This window comes from Drosophila eugracilis, unplaced genomic scaffold (assembly GCF_018153835.1).
Source record: "Drosophila eugracilis isolate 14026-0451.02 unplaced genomic scaffold, ASM1815383v1 contig_722, whole genome shotgun sequence".
In the NCBI taxonomy this organism is placed as follows: domain Eukaryota; kingdom Metazoa; phylum Arthropoda; class Insecta; order Diptera; family Drosophilidae; genus Drosophila; species Drosophila eugracilis.
Genome location: NW_024573616.1, coordinates 533,112 through 550,785, shown reverse-complemented (window position 1 = coordinate 550,785; position 17,674 = coordinate 533,112). Strand labels below are relative to the sequence as shown.

The following is a 17,674-nucleotide window of genomic DNA, read 5'->3' as shown; positions in this document are numbered from 1 at the left end:
CTAACCCATTTCGTAATAGTGATTAAATATTAATAAATAAAGAGTATATAATCCATAAGTATAAAATAATTAAGCATTCGAATAAAACTTTGTTCTTAATTGCCAATGGCTTTCAAATTCCTATATCTTGAAACTTTTAATGTTTTTTAGAGTGTCTCAGACTATAATTTCCTTTTACCCATTTTGATTCATAATCTCGTCTCCATTGATGGACTTGAACTTTCATTTTTCGCGATCATAACGCCCCCGTGTTTTACCATAAAGATTGAGCCATAAAAACAGAGCGCAGCACACACCGTTGAACGAGCAGCGAACAACGTGCAACGTGCAACATGCAATATGCTCATTCATGCTCAAAATCAAGAGAAAAGAAAAGCCACTCAGGCAAAAAGCACGAAATCAAATCAAAGTTGCTCAAGAGACACTGCAACAAAAACTGAGCAGTAGGAAAAACCACAAACAATTTTTTTTGCCTCAGCCAGAAGAGAGGGAGAGAGGCCCACAATGAGAGAGCGAGCGAACTTGTTTTTTGCCTCTTGCATTGGAGCAAAAGGAGTAAAAAGCTGTTGCGCAGGCGTCGCCGTCTGCCCCAAAGCTATAACCGCCATCAGTACAACAGAGAGGGGAATACTCAGTGTGAAAGAGAGGGCTAGATAAGCTGCGATTTGGCGGCGAGTGCGAGGCATTTGAATGTTTTTTTCGTGGCCGCACTCAGCATTCGAGTTCGGAATTCTTGCGAGCTGGCAGCTACTTTTTGCCGCTGCTCGGTGCTGCCGCTTCTGCTGAGCCATAGCCACAGCTACAGCCAAAGCCAAGTGCTAAGCCAAATTAAACCTGGCCCAAACGGATGGCCACTTGGCCACTGTCCACCAGTTGGCCACTTTCGCGCGCGTTCCAGCCAAGTGCACTCTTCTCCAGTCTGCAGTCTCCAGTTTGTAGTCTTTTTTGCCCGCGTGTCCCAATCCGCGAAGAATTCTGTCGCAAAGTGCAATGCATTTTCGCCATTCCGCAAGTGCAGCTGCTCCCCCAGCTTGCCACCGGTATCACAATTAAAAATCGAGTCGAGTGAAGTCGCAAATTGTTATCACCACACGTCGTCGTCATCGTCGTCGTCTTCTTAGTTGGTTTAAAACAAAAATACAGAAAAAAGGAGCCAAGCCCTCGGAAAGGGTCGCAAATTGGTCAAGTGTCAATACATTCGAGGCCGTAATAAACGTGTTCCGGTGCGTTTCTGAATAGCTGATCAGCTGAGTGAATGCAAGTGAATGAATATTGAGGAATATAAAAGTTTTATCAGTGTTAAATACGAGAGATAATCTACAGAGCTGATCTAAAGAGTAAATGCCGAATGGTTAACTAGTAAAGAAGCTATCGCAGATCTTAAGTATTTGTCTTTATATTATTTTTGATGATGATTTCAAGTAGGGAATGAAATTTATGTTATTCCGTAATAGAAACATGGAATTTCTGTACTATACATATGTAGACTCATTAGTGTTCAAGCTAAAATATTTTAGGGAATAGAAAAACTACAGCCATATCTATAAATTTAACTAGGGTGAGAAAAGTTCAAGTTAAATTTAATTTATTAATACTTCTTCATTACAGAGTTATAATCTTTTACCACAAATTGTATGATTTTCTAAGCATTATTGTCGGAATATTAGATTCTATATTCTAACCACTAGAAAACTTAAATAAAACTTAGTAATAATTCCTAATAATTCCTTTCAAACGCTTTTTTATTTTCAAAAATATTTATGAATTTAAGTCATTCGTTTTTCATATCAGTTTGTCAAATAATAAGGAAAAATTCCAAATAATTTTCCTAACTCATTAAGCGAAAAACTGCCAGGAAAAATGAGATGTTATAGATTTTAGTTGTTAAAAGTCAACTTTTTGGGTTATGTACTTCATATATATTAACGTTTTTAAGACGCTTTTTCTTGTTTATATGATGGCTGGTTAACCATTTGGCTTTCTTTACTAGCTCCCCCAAAAAGTGAATAAAACAATCAAAAGTAACAACAATAAAAGTTAAAAAGTAAATGCAACGGAAAATAGATTCTCTGAGAGACCACCCAAGTGGAGTTTAATTAGGAAAACGCTTCCCAGGACGGCCAATCGAAGGTGCTTAAATGATTATGCATGGTACCTGGTACAAGGGACCTCAGTTGGCTCACCATCCTCACTCGAATCCGCACAACAGCTCGCACGGACATAGTGACTACCATCAGTTCCGCTCGTACCCCTCGTTTGTTGTGACCCCCTACCACGATGGCCATGTCCAGGGTCCGGCCACGCCCACTCCCTGCCCGGCCCCGCCAACGCCCTGCAACGGTCCAGTTCCAGTTTCAGTTCCAGTTTCGGTTCCCGTCTGCCAGACCGGCGGCCAGGGATCGCCAGTAATCGTCGAGGGGTCCTTTGCCGCCGCAGCCGCCGCCGCTGCTGCTGCTGCCGCTGCTGCAGCCGCCTCCAGTGCCACGCCTTTGTTGCCCAGTCCACCCATCAAGATCGAGCAGGTCTTTGGGGAGCCCTCTTCGCTGGGAGCCGTCGTCGAGGATTACGCCCTGGGACTCGACTGTCCCGTGGAGCACACGTTTCGGGTAAGTACACTGCGAAATCGGATGTTTTGTATGTATTTATCAGAACTTTATAAGGGAAATGTTATGTATATTAAGGTGGCAAGAGTATGAAAGTTTAAAAACATATTAATGAATTATTTAACAGAGATATCCAGAATTTAACTCTCTAAAATTTTCCCAAATACTGCAAAGTTATATATTTGAGCTTTTAGTCCCTTGGTATAATAAACATATATAAAATAAAATTATGCTATTATGGTTATTAGAAACCGATTCCCCTAATCAACGTGTTTCTGAAATTGACAGCATTGACATTTAATTTGTGTGACTATACTATAGGGTATATTTATTTTAACAAAGCGCATTCTTAAAGCCCACGAACTTCTTTCGCCCTTTAAAATGACTTAAATATTCGTTAAAGAATCTATTTTTAAAAATATTTCTTTAATTATATTTATATTTAGCAATGACTAACCCTTTATGCTTCGGTTATTAATAATAACCTTAATATCAAAAGATTGTTAGTGTCAGCTTAAAAGGTTTCTTCATCTTTAGGAAATGAAAAAGGATATCCTGTGTATATTATAATATTTCTCTACCAAAAACTTGTCAGCAAACGACTAGGAAGTAAACTGATTATTTTTTGAATTATTTATTTAACGACAAATTACCCTTTTTAAATATGACAAATAACTGATGTGTACACCCAACGATTATTTCAGTTTTTAGTAATAGTTAATTTCTATCAAATTATACAAATTCCCGCACTTACAATCATTAAAGATGATTTTTTCAATACCATTTACATTTTTTTACCCAAAAATTTTCCTAACAGTCTTTTATCTTTTAAATTTTACATTATCGAAATCTTTCCAATATTGGTTTCTGATCATAAACTATTTAGACTGCTGTTAACTGCTGCTAATTTGATGGCAGTGTATGGATAATGTTATTATGTCAAATTATTGGTTGGCATCCCCAACGGAGCAGCTGGTGCACTTGTTTTCCCTCCCCTCCCACCATCAAAAAGTGGGCGTGCTCCAAATCAATTTCCATAAAATCATCCAATAACACTTAAAAGCCAAGAAGGGCAAAAAACCGACCGACACAAGTGGCAGACGAGTAAAAAAACACGAAAACAAACACGCCCCCAATTCGAAGAGCGCCTCGAAGAGCATCTCCCATTTCTCTTTTGGGGGAAAGTAAGAGAGTCCGTGCTTTCGAGTGTTTTTTGGGGGGGAAATGCTCAAGCTTCTGCTTGGCTTTTTCTGGAGGCTTAAAGGATATGTTTTTGCTAGCATGGTTCGTGCACAGGATATCCCATAATTGGCCTGGCTTTCAAAGCTTTTCGCAGACTAATGGCAATCGACTGGATGGCTTCAAGTGGTCGAAGGAAAATTAATGTAAATTCAACAGGTTGCCATGGGAAGAACGTCATGTTCGCATGGCTTAGAAATATTAGATGTAGCTTTTAACCTGTTGAATTTGCCATCGAAAAGAATTAGCTCCCTTGCGTTTTTTAGCTTATATATTAATGAAAACTTTTTAAAATCGTTAAAAATGAATTAATATTATATTATTTTATTAATATTTTAGAATCAAACTTAAATAGAAATCAAACAAATAATGGTTAGTAACCCCCATGGGATTCCTAACGCCACAAATTCGTTGTCATGCATTTCAATTATCGCGCTAAAAACCATTTTTTCTGAGCTTTTAATGCATCTTAAAGGCCAATACGATTTTGCTCTGTTGTTGGCAATGCAAAATGGTTGCACGTTCCTTACGCTTATCAGGACATTTCACCCACATAGCCAAAGAAGTGTATGTGTGTGCGTGTAACAACTAAGTATGTATGGACTGCCAGCAAAGGGCAGCTGAAAATCCTTGAGCATAAAAGGAAAACAAGAACGCAGCCAGCACATACACATAAAAACATATGCTCCTGGACGGGATTTAGTTTGGGGACCCCATCCGCCGACTAGCAGTTTCTCACGACGTCGACAGCGACGCCAGCTGCGCTGCAAGTGCAACTACTGCACTCGGTTTTTTCCTTTCTTGTATGCTTGTTAAGGGTCTTGACGCTGGTCTCTCCTACTTATTTTAAGAAAATCGGCTTAGGAGAACGTTGCAAGAAAGTAATCTTAATATGGTTTTGAAATCTACCCGGAAAGATATATAATATGGGGAGGGGGTGGGGTCAAGAGAGCGATCGGGGAACTAAAAAAAACTTCATGAGTTAACGTAATATTCTTATAAATATTGAAAATTCTTATTTTAATTCTTTTAGCAAATTAAAATTCGAATCTTTGATAAGATATTGTATATGAGATTCTCTTTTTATTGAACAAGATTTTATATTATAGGTATTATATCTTATAAATATACTTTAATAAACCCCAACATGGGGTAAAAGTCTTTCAATACTTCAACTTCATGAATTTCCCAAGACAAATTCGATTTCTGACTTCATTGAATTCTTTCCATGAATATTTCCTAATTTCCGTTCAGTCACCAAAATTACCTCGATCTTGTTGGGACTTGGGGAATATTCTTGAATGATTTTCCCTGCCGCACAGACACAGCTCCATTTAAAGGGGAAAAATTGCAACGGATAATAGAAAAACATTCAGAGAAATTGCACAGCAAGCGGCAACAAACAAAACAACGAGCTTTCAGCTGAGCTGCGGAAAAAATAGTAAGAAAAAGGGAAATAATATAAACAAAATGAAGGAAAAGAAATTGGCGCTCGTGAAATGTTAACGGGGCCAGGAGGGCGCTGAGTTGAGAAGCAGGAGCTGAAGCAACGGCAGCGGCAGAGGGATATACATTTGCAGCTATCCTAGGGCAGCGACGCCGACAGAGGCAGCGAAGCGGACTGAGAAGCCAACAGCGCTGAATGTTTTTATCCTTTCTTCGATGTGTCGTCGCGGCATTTTCCTCTGCTCCTATCTGTATGTGTGTGTGTGTATGCGAGTGTGCCAGTGTGTTTGTACCAGGACATCACACGGTTTCGCTTTTCTTTTACAACTTTTTGTTATTATTTCGTTTTTTGCTCGACGCCTGCAATGTATTTCTTTCAGTTTGCTGGCGTTTTTTGCTTCATGTGCAAGAAAAAATACAATTTTACTTGGCTTTTTTATGTCCCAGTGTGTGTGTGTGTGTGCGTGTTTGTTACTGCTGCTTTTCCGAGCTCTACTTCTTGAGTTTCCTTTTCGCGCGCGCCATTTCGCTGCTGCTTTCCCACAGCTCCTGCTGCTGCTGCTACTTACCCGTACAACAAACATGGCCATAAGTCGCCGGAGCGGAGCTCACTTCCGCTCTGTCTGTTTTCCTTTTTCCACCAGTCGCTGTCTCTGCCGCAGTCTCAGTCCAGCGTCGCAGTCTCGGTCGGCGTCGCAGTTACTGCGATTGTTGCATGTGGTCCGGGGTTTGTTGCCTTTGGCGGGCTGCAACTCTCGTTGTCTTCAGTTCACTTGGGCTTGGCCAAATCTATTGGTCGCGGTGCCGCGTTCGCGTCCGTGTCCGTGCCCACATCCGCGTCCGTGACGCATCTACATCCGTATCCGCATCCGCATCCGCATCCGCATCCGTAACCGTGTCCGTGTCCTTAAGCGGTCAACAGCTATGGCCTCTACACGCCAGATGGCGCTTCATCGTGACCAGGGCTGACAAACTGCAATTAGGATTAAGCGGGCCGGTTCTTGAGGGTGGTTTGGTAATTCATAGAAGTCTATTGAGATCTGGGTTTTTTTTGAGGGACAAGCACTCGGACGAACACACAGAAATGGCTAGAACTACATTTCGGTTGAGGCTAAACAAATATAAATGAAGAGAACGTTTCTTTCTGTAAACTAGAACCACCCAATGGGTTAATAGTACCAATAACTCTTGGTATCCCAATGAACCTCACTTCCTGATAAACAAAACTTCTAAGCAAGCAATACTAGTAAATCCAAGAAATGTGTAAAATGTATAGATATTGATCTTTAGTTTATTTTTTCTCATTTCTATAATACACAAAGTTTAAGTAGCTTTAACTTTCAAATATTTCCATTTTGGAGATAACATGGAATATTTTTATGGTTAGATGAGGGGAAGTTACGTTTGGATTAGGTTTGGGTTAGGTTAGGGCTAAACTGGTTGCAGTTAAGGATTATAGGACACTGATAAACATGGCAATGCTGGAAATAATTATAAAGATTTGCCTTTAAAATGAAAAATGTATACCCTAAAGGCCTACATAAAAGGAATTTAGAGTTCAGGCCATTGGCTTTCTAGAATAGATGCTGCTTGCACTAAAATCGAACTTTCATGTAACAGTAATGAGTTTAAAAAGTTGTAGAAAGATTATTTAAGGTCTTGTATGTCAAAAGGAAGAAAGGAAGTATAACAAATTAGCTTTCATTTTGACATTTTATTATCTTATCAAGACATTGATTTATTTATAATATATTAGAAAATTCCGATACATTAGTAAGCCAAATAGATAGAATTAAGTTCAAAAAATAGTCTTGGAGCATTCCCAGATACTTTTATAAGACACTTTTGGTCTTGGCTCCCATTCAAGTCCCGTCAAATAAGCAAGAAAATGCCAAACACTGTTATTCTTGTCTACGCCTACGGCAGGCAGAGTTCTTTGAAGGAAAAACAGGCACACAAGACGTCTTGTAGAGTGTGCAGCTCTCACACAAACGTAGCTCGAAGACGGCGAGGAAAAATCAAAATAATAAAAATCACAAACATGGGCAAACCGTATAAAATAAAATCAATCTGCAGCACCGCACCACCCAACCCGCCGCCCTTCCACCATGTCGCGCAAATTCAGCTTTATTTTCTATTTTCCCCCCATTTTTCGCTTTTCTTACAAGAAAATGCTGCAGTGCGCGCTGAAACTGCAAATGTATGTCTTTATAACGGGCAGTGTGCATATAAAAGAGTGGTTGGCGGTGGCAAGGGGGAGGAATTATAAAATAAAAAGGGCAGAAATAACAAAAACTGCAGCAGCAGGAAGGTTGCGAGGAGCAACAAAACATTCACAACACACAAGAGTCTCAGTTAACACACACATATACACCGTTTTTCTTTATGTTTGTAAATGTATGGTGTGTGTGTGTGTATGTGTTTCGTATGTATGAAGCTTTCGCGCGCGCTCGCCATTTTCCTTTGCCTTGAGCTGCTGCACTTTGGCTTCCAGTTGGGCTCCTCAGTTGTTGCAGGTTATCCCACGCTCGCTGACGGACGGAGACGTAGACGGACTCACGGACAAGACATCCGGACAAGCAAAAACCCACGAAAGCACACCCGAGAGACCAACTAGCTAACCCTCTCTTATCATCCTTAAATAAAGGAAATGCGGAAAATGGTTAGCTGCGTCTTTAAGTGGCGGATACGTGATATCAACACGGTTCAACGCGGCGTATACGCAATAGCAAAGCAGTGCCAACTATAACGACGATTAAATGAAATTCCTTACAAAAGTGCAAAAAGAATGATATAGAACATGAAAACTTAAAGTTAAGATTTTACTACTAAAGTTCCTCACAAAAGTGCAAAGATAAGAATATAGCCATGTAAACTAAAAAAGAAACTAAAATCAGCATTGTAACGCAAAGTTCCTATTACCCAGTGCAAAATACATATAAATATATTTCTTTAATAACTAATAAAATAATCAACTTAGTATTTTAAACAAATAACTGAAATATTTATCGAACCAAATAATCTTTTAAATAATAATAACAACAATGCCAATTCAAAATATAATTGAATGCATGGCAAATACGCTGGAATAACCAAATCAACACACAGCATTTGACGACTAACTTAACACTCTGCTCACCCGCCAAGTGGAAATGGAAAAACGGAAATCCCAACCAACCGAAAATAAAAACCTAAGCGCCAGCCACAAAATGAAACAATCATAGATGAAAAGTAAACAAAACCCAACCAGCTGAGCAAATAAATCAAAACGCAGAAAAAAAAACGAGAGAGACGAGCACCGACAAAGTGTTTGCTAAACAATAAACAAAACATCAAGCCAAAAAATAACCAAAAAAATAATATTCAGATTGGTCAACATATGCAAGTAAAAAGGAATTCTACACATGTCCATCGCGAGGATAACCATAAAACTCATAAAAATAGGAAACTGCCAGCCAGGAAAACTTTTTCAAGGTCGTTCGTTGCTGGCAAGTTTTTGGTGGCAAATCATTTCTATTTGTTTCAATTTGGTGTGTGAACTAAAAAAACCAGCGTGGGGGTAAAAGTTTTGAAGTGCACTCCGACCCCGGTCCCGCCCACGTCATCTAAAATGAAATAAAAGTTAAGCCCAAATAAAAAGACATCAAATTTGGTTGCAAACTTTTTGTTCGCTTTCCGTTCCGATGTGTTTTTTCTTTACTCAACGTGGAATGGAATGTATATGTGGAAAATCAAACAAACTGTGCTTCAGTTAGATAAATTGCTGTAAGCGAGGGGGGTGGTTTTTCACCGCCTTTTCGAAAGTGAAATTGTCGAGCAGGAAAAAAGTGTTGCCTACATTTGGGCTCGAAAGAGTTGGTTGTCATGCACGAACTCATTGGCAAATACAGCCATCCGGACATGGACATGCTGAAGGATCAGCTGAAGCGTGGCAGCTACATGGGCGCCCTTGGACCGCCCACCCCGGGCGCTTCAGCACCCTCGCCCTTCCTAATGCCCGCCGAATTCTACAAGAGTCTGTTCGCCAGCGCCGTTCTGCAACAACAACAGCAACACAAATTCTACGCCGGAACACCTTCGCCCAGCCCAGCGCCCAGCTTATCACCATCCTCGAATCGCTCTCATCCACCTAACAATTTGTTATTCTCCACGGCAGCTGCGGTGGTCGCTGGGGCAATCCCGGAGAATGGTCACGTGAAGACAGAGCTGGAAGAGCCGGATCAGGAGACCCACGAAAATGATGCCGGACATGAGGAGCAAAAACCCATCAGCGAAAAGTGCCCCGTTCAGAGTGTTAGTATTGTCTATGGGTAAATGAGTAGAAGTAAATGAGGGGTCATAAATGGGATTTCAAGGGTTTTCGTTTTGATTATTTTGGGATGCAGATAAGTACAAATAAAACAAGGCTTTCCGGTGTCTACCCTTTCGCATTTGCCAACTTAAGTTTGTATTACATATATCAAGCAACCCTTAAATTAGATTATTTGCCCTACAATTAAAACCTAATTGTCACTTGACATAAACTTCTTCCTTCTGTACTAATTAAGTGAACACGATAGGTCAAATATTTGGGTGGTAATAAAGGACTTAAAGATGGCTTTATTAGATGACGTTTTCGAGATTAAGCTTTATAATATAGAGATGAAAACGAATTAGACTGTTAATTATGGTTTTCTAGCTTGTATTTCTTATCCAATCATTGATTGATTTTCCGCCTTTCCTAACATATTTGGTGAGTTTACAAGAAGAGTATAGTCTGAAAAATCATTCGGCATATATTAAACCAAAATATACGTTTATAAAATACCTCATACTGTGCAGGTACGCCGTATGAATGCCATTAAAAAATCATTTCTTTTTTTATGCTCAATACATTAGCCCACAAAATTGTTAAATGTTTGACGAAACCCTTTTTCACACAGACAACAAACCATTTTTCATTGCAGAAGCCGCTCAACAACAACAACGGCTACTCCTGGTCCACCGGCAACAGCAACGAGCTTGTCGGTAATAACAACAATAACAACAACCAACCAACAACACCACCCACTCCGCCCATCGAGGCGAGCGCCACCCAAGCGACTTCAGTGTCCGCAATTAATTTGAATCAAGCCCAACCCGCATCACAGACGCGTCCAAACTTTGGCAGCTCCATAAAGTCACCACCATCAGAACCGGACGCGGTCACCGTTGCCACGTGCAAAAGTCAGGAGAATAACTCCAGTCAAAATCAGAATCAGCATCAGAACACCAACCCCAACTCCAACTCCGATCCCAACCCGGTTGAAAGCCCCAATTCAAATTCAACGGCCGCTGCCGTGGCCGCTGCTGCCGCCGCCGCCGCCGCTGCCAACATGCCGATCGGCAGCGTCCAGGAGCCAGAATCCCACCCAGGGTCTGGTCCACTGGATGAGCGCCGTGATGGCCGAGCACATGACCGGCCAGACGCACCACGATCCGGGCGCCGTGGGCATGCATTACATGTGGAACGGCAATGTTGACGTAAGTACTATGGATTTGGAATCGGTGGGAGGGGCGGGATAAATTCGGCGGGCGTGTCACTTGTTAATTTCAGAGACACTAGAAAAAATATCAATTATAGTTCTTCAGTCAGGATATAACTTTATAACCTTAAATATTATTTGAGGAATTTGAGAATATTTTTATGTAAGTTCTCCAAAGGCTATCAAAGTTTTTTAGGGTTTTCAACCACCATCGTTAGTGTTTACATATTAATATGTCAAATTATAACTGAGAATTTATGATTAGTTCAATGGTTGAGTTAGTCTTCTTTTGTAATATTCGCTTAATAGCATTTATTCTGTTATTATACTAGGAAATTTCTCTGAAGTTAACCAAAAGTAGTGTACAACATGCTTAAGACTTCTTAGTCAGGGAAGTCTTCTAATGTTGAGATCTAAAATAGATTTTGGGATAAATGTTAAAACTTATAGAATGTTTAGTACTGTACCAATAGAGATGGTGTGGGGCTTAAAACGAGAATAAATAAGTAAATCATGTTGGCAAATCCTTTTAGTTAAATAAGGAATAAGACCAAATCCTAAAAATATATAGATATTTATTCAAAAATATAAAGTAAATTAATTTGCAGCAGTGTATTAACTTTCGACTTGTCGCTAAAGTTTGTCTTGCAGTTTTTCCTCTTCATGGACTAACTTTCCAGAGATGAAGCCAGTGAGACTGCGATAGTAGAGAGACTGGGCTGAAAGTCGAGCAAGGAAAACTTTTCAACTTGACACTGCTGTCGGGTGCCACAGACAGCCCCTAGATGATAGTGGTTCCAAGAGGCCAATGAAGCTGGGCCATAATTAATATGCAAGCAAACTTGGCCAGCTAAGTGAATTAAATGAGTGATAGCTGCCTGCAAAAATTAAACGGGAGTCCTAATTGGATACCAGTCTAGTTAGATATAATTCTGAGATTTTCTATGCTATATATTTTCCCTTCTATACTAGACTTGCAAAGGCAGATAATTGTTCTAGCTCCTGGAAAAAATTTAACTTAATACTAAAGACAACGGCCTTAACCCTCAAGTCGTGCTCCAGGTCAAGTCTTTAGCCGTAGAATACCCATTTCGCGATTTCAGTGACTTGCCAGCAACCCCTTTTCAATTCCAGCAGCTCATCTGCGGCGATTCTTATGGTAGGGAGTGGGCCACCCACTCCATCGTGACTCCCAGCACCCAAACCTCATTCTCTTGGCCTGCACTTTCACTGGGCAAAACTTCGGGCCAACAACTGTTTCGGCCAACTCAACCCCATCGCCGTCTGTTCTCTAAACCTTTAACCCTCTCCATTTCCCCAAGCAGACGCGACGCTGAAAAAAATCCTTTTGAGCTTCCTCATCCCTCCATCATTACGTTCCTTTTTTTACCTTTTTTGTTTTGTTTTTTATCCACTGCTCCTTCTGCGAGTTTCCAGCAAAACGCTTTGCTCTCTGCTCGCGTGCCACGGTGTGTAAGAAATAAAAAAAGGAAAAATCCTACGATTTTTTCTTTGCGTTTTTTGTGCGTTTTTCCAAGATGTAAACAAGTTTTTCTTTGCGCGACGCGTTAAACATTGTTTTGTCGGTCTTGTTTTTCACCCTCCCACTTTTTTTTGCTCCGACTTTCTTTGTTTTTTGCCTTTTTTCCTTTTGCTTTTCATTGAGCTTCAGCAAGTTTCCCAACAGTTTTTTTTAAGGAGCAGCGAAATTATTGTTTTGAATGGAGAGTGATTGTCTCCAAGGACGACGGCGACGTGTCCAGGCAGAAAGGTTCACCTCGTATTTCCACCCCGACCAGGGCAGAATCTCCACTGAATGGACTCGTTAGCGAGTCCTGGCGAAACCCATTTAAAACTTTGCTACACCCGCATGATTCTTAAAGGATATTCGTAGTTAATTAATTTTTAAAGTTGAACAATGCTCTTTCTCCTCTTAGCCATCCCTCTGACCCTTACCAACTCGCTGCGTCAACAATCATAGTATTTTTTGCTGCCGTTGTCACTTGCATTAGCGAAATTAGTTGGCCGAGACAGGCAGAGCAAAGTTGCTGAAGGAGCTCATTAATGAATTTTGCACTTAATTTTAGCCCGAGCACGAATCTAAAGTAGATTAGTTGGTAGTAAATGAATTATATATCCTTTAGACATATTCTGGTCAAAGGAAACCACTGACCACGGCACGTTGCGATACAAAGCTTTGCAATTAATACTTACGCTTCAATTAGGGTGAAAAACCGTCAACGTAAAAGTGAAAATTGAAAATTGAAATGCGAAGCGAAACAAAACCAGCCACACTCCACTCTACCTTCGACTTCCAGTCGAATCGAGTACGATTCTCTGTATCCGAGGCTAAAACTGACTAATGGGGCCAGTCACGGCACGTCGAATTGGTAACGGAGTTGGTCTGAAAGCGAAAAAAAATAGCGGAAAAAGCGGAAGGCAGAACCGCCAAAACCGCAAGCAACTTCAATTTTTTAAAGTAATTGCAACAAAGTTGGACACAATTTTTGTGTAGCAACAAAATCAACAAGAACCAGAGACTAACCTATTCTAACCTCAGACCTCGGCGCTGTACTTTGGCGACAGCAAAAGAGAGCTGAGCATGAGGTGAAGGTTGGCGAAGGATAACCGAAGATTTCAATTCCCTTTCAAACTTAATGGCATTTTGTAAAGAGTAATTATTGTCTATTTCCTTGATTCTTAAATAAAATGCTTACACAGCTAGTCTACTGGGTTTTCATATATTTTTTACAAATTTAAAACAATTTCTGGTTGTTTATTTTTTTAATTTTAAAGATATAAAAAGGTAAAATATTTTAAAAGTCAATATTATTTCTTTAAATCCTACTATATTTGAGTTATTTATTTATATAATTTTTAAAATAAATAGACATCTAAATAATAATATTTTAGCCAACGTCTTGAATGTTACCTTAAAGGAATCTTAATAGAGGCTATTAATCGTCAAGCTGTCTTAGCCCTTTGAAAGGGTATTCCAGAAATGAGACAAAAGTGCGGATGGTCAAACATTTGAACATGAAAAAAAGCAGAAGTTTAGTTTATTTTTTCTTTTCGGCTAAATGCGAAAAAAATCAATAGAAGCAGACAGTGGCAACATGACTAAAAAGATGTGAAGCCCAAGGAAATAAAATAAAAAATGGAATGCACAAGAAAAAAGGGAGAGCAGGAGAAGGAGCTGGAGCTGGTGCTGGTGCTGGAACAGGAACAGGAGCAAGCTAAACCAAGGTGAAAGGGGGCAGGAGTGAAGCGTCTTGCGAGGATGGGCTTGGGAGTTGAGCCAGACCGGACCGAAAACCCCGGCAAAGGTTGCTACATTGTGCAAAACACGCTTTCGGTAGGACTGGGATTGCAGGGGGGTGGAGGTCCTGGCGAGTCCTGTCGGATGGTCAGGTCGTGCAATTGCAAAGGGAAAAAATGTTTTAACGTTTTCCGCCTAATTTTTTGCACTTTTTAACGCTGCATAGAGGCGGCTAAGCCACCCAATCTGCCCCACCCACAGGACCCTCGACGTCGACGCCGCTGCCAGCTGCCCAGCGAAGGGGTTAAAAAATTTGTTTTTGATTTTTTTCCTCTAGAAACTCTTTGGCTTTTCTGTCTTTTTTTTTTGTTTTTGTTTTTGGAGCTTCAGAGCGAGATAGCGAAGGAGAAAGAGAAAGCTGCCGCTGCGCGCTGTGCCATTTTTTGCGTTTCGCAAATGTCTTCCTTTTTTTATCCCTGTCCATTTTTGCTGCGTGCTGCAAACCGAACTTGGCGGAAATGGAAAATGGGAGTGGGCCAAGCGACGCCTTCCTGTTGTTGTTGTTGCTGCTGTTGCTGGACTTGTATTTGGTGCTGGGCTGTTGGTTAGAGAGGACTTCCGTCCATGTCCACAGCCATGTCCATGGCTCTGGTCATCTTCATCAGCAGCTGCGTCTGTGCGTGTGTCTGTCTCTGTGCGTTTTTTGCCCGCTCTTATTTTCTTTTTAGCCCACCTACTAACTAGTCTGCAGGCTGCAGGGGCAGGGTGTAGGTGGTGGCTATCTGGAGTTAAAAGAAGCGCAAGAGAGATAGAGATAGAGAGAGGCTACAACTAAAACAACAAGACTAGCGCCGAGCAGCGGTTCACACCCACACAGGCGAGCCAACGCACACACGCAGGCCCGCATATGTGTGAGCCTATCACACAGTGGCCAACTCCCCTTGCGCTATGCAACTGTTTTTTTTAGTCGTGTTTTGGCCTGCTTTGTTTTGCTCCGTTTTTTTGCGTTGATGCGTTTTTGCATTGGGCCAACACCAAAAGCCGCCGCACTTTTGTCGCTCTTGTGGACATTCACCATCGCCGTCGCTTTGACACCTCGATTGTGTGCGGCGCGCGGTTTTCTATTTCAATTGACACTCACATTTATTTGTATTAGTATTTCGAGCCGTTGGCCAGCACTTTTTTACCAGACTTTTCTTGGCGGTCTCCAATTCATGCATGCCCTTTTTCCCAACAATTTTTTTTGCTGCTAAACACAGAGCAAATGCAGATCTTGTTACAATAGATCAAGAACAAACGGAATGCATTGGGGGAGTGTGGCTTCTAACTATGTTTCGAGAGGTTGTTTTTTAGTAATTGTATCAAAAAACGTAAAACGATTAAGTAGTTTTGCATTTCAAATGATACAAACAGTCATCTCTAAGAGGGTTCTTTATGGGCCATATTTGTATTTACCAATACCAATACCAATCTATGTATTTAGCAAATATAAAAAAAATGAAAGGTAAAAAATGAATAAGAAAAATAGACTTTAAAAACGCTTAAACAAATCAATAAGAGCACTTATGGATTTATATTTCAGTGTGCTTACTTGTAATAGGCATTCGACTCCCTCTTTTCACTAAAAAATTGCCACTTACACTTTTTAGTTAGTTTATTAATTTTTTGTTTAATTGGCCATTGCGGCAGATGTAAGCGTAAGTCTACTTTGTGGTAAAAATAATAATAATACAATTTTTTTAAATTTTTTCTCCTTTACTGAAATTATATCACTATATTCCTCAGTAAAAAAAAAGAAATCTAAGATATTAAAATATGCTTAATAACGACTTAGTTAGTAAACAGTTTAAAAAGTATTTTTAATAAATTTTTCTTCGAGTTGCTTTCAGCTTCACAAAACATTTTCCCAATAATTGCTTTTAAATAAATGAAAAGTTTTTTATGAAATTCCCTTACGCTTGTATAACTTTTTGAAATATGCAAATGAGAGATGTCAAATGAGAAGTCAATGAGAGATGTCACTTCGATTAAGACACATCATTTCCTTTTGCTCTTGTCAATGGTTTTTATTTTGAATAAATTGTTAGTTAATACATAAGAAATACATTTTTCAGCATGGCTTAAAAACCAGAAAAATGGAAATCATTTGTAGCCATTGGCTTGGTTAAAGTTACTTTAGGATTGTAAAGCCTCAAAGAATTATACTACCTTCAGAACAGTAAACCTTTGTGTATTTCATAATACTCTTTTAAAAAATTAAAAATAGAATGAAATACCTAATCTCTTAACTTATATTTCATAGATATTAGCAATACGAAAAGCCGACAATAGGTTGAAACAAACTTTGTGACCTTGAAACTGCTATGCACCTTTTCAAATTTCAACTTAAATGCGATCTAATTTTGTCTATTTCATGTACTATTTCCCTGCTAATTGACCAACAAATCGGTGGGCGATAAACACACAACCGCACATCTAAAACCGTAAAACCAACAATAAACAACCAACAACCAACAATCAACAAACCACCAACAACAACAGCATGCCAAAGACATAAGCGATTACAATCTTTGGCCACCAACGCCGCGCAGTCATCAGCATGCCAGCGAGCATCATCCGATGTCCCTGAAGCAGGAGTACGAGGTAAGTGGCCCGGGTAAATGCTGGCTATAGGATGTTTATCTATAGATCCGTATCCGTAACGTTGCTAAAACAAACTGGCATAACTTTATGGCTGGCAAAATGTTGCAAAGCGAAAAAAAAAAAAACACAAATTCTAAGCTCGCGTGCCGCCATGGCTTTGGATTTGTTTTTCTCTCTGGCTTCCGCACCACCCATCTATACACTAAACCAACCCACCTAACCGCCCACCTAACCAGCCACCCAACACGCTTATTTACTTTCATAGCCCAGTGTGTCTGGCAAAAGCCAGACCAGAGATTTTGCTTTTGTTTCGCCGCTGCAATATTTGTATTTATATTTTCTTGTTGCATTTCGGCGGGGGTTTTCCCCGCATTTTCCCGCCCGTCCTAAGCATATGGAAATTGTTTAGAAAAAAGCCGGCTGGCATTTATTTTTTGACACAGCCAACGGCTGATGGCAAAAGTTTATTTTATTCGATTTCCATTTTGTTGGCATCGCATCGATGATGTCGTCCTAGGTCATGTGTCTGGCTGGAGGACTTTAACCCACATTCGGAGCAAGAATTTTTATTTATATTTGCCCCCCGTCCGTCAGCCGATTTGATGTGTCTGGACTGTTGGTTTTGTCACGCATTCGATTTGCTTTTCAATTCATTTATCGCTTGTTTAGCTTTGACTCGCCCTGACAGCTGGCGAAAACATTTGTTATTTGTGATTTTCACTGTGAAAATTGCATTCGTTTTTTTCTCTGCTTCTATTTTTTTTTCATTCTTCCACTGTCCATCTGATTCTAATGCGATTTGCAGGGCTGAGAGCCATTAGAAAATTTGTTTAAATATTTTGACAGCGCTCACAAATTGTTTTATGGCCATTTGATGTGGGGTCAAAGTTGCACATTTGCGAATGAATATTTGATAATAATTTTAAGTTGATGAGGTTAATTAAATGCGTGTGGAATAATTATGAATTGACATTAGACAA

General features: G+C 40.0%; 2 protein-coding genes across 2 annotated transcripts in view; one reads left to right on the top strand and one right to left on the bottom strand.

Moving 5' to 3' along the window:
• Nucleotides 1-938: 938 nt before the first annotated feature.
• Nucleotides 939-17,674, top strand: part of LOC108115046 (zinc finger protein rotund) — a 40,624-nt gene continuing 23,888 nt past the window's right edge. Inside the window, 5 exon segments of the mRNA XM_041819425.1 lie at nucleotides 939-1,337; nucleotides 1,991-2,606; nucleotides 10,235-10,663; nucleotides 10,665-10,790; nucleotides 16,593-16,694. Coding sequence (XP_041675359.1) covers nucleotides 2,139-2,606; nucleotides 10,235-10,663; nucleotides 10,665-10,790; nucleotides 16,593-16,694 — 1,125 coding nt within the window. The 5' untranslated portion in view covers nucleotides 939-1,337; nucleotides 1,991-2,138.
• LOC108115078 lies at nucleotides 5,854-6,242 on the bottom strand. Its single transcript, XM_017226327.2, is given in 4 exon segments — nucleotides 5,854-5,892; nucleotides 5,895-5,961; nucleotides 5,963-6,135; nucleotides 6,138-6,242. Coding segments are annotated over 4 exon segments (384 nt in total).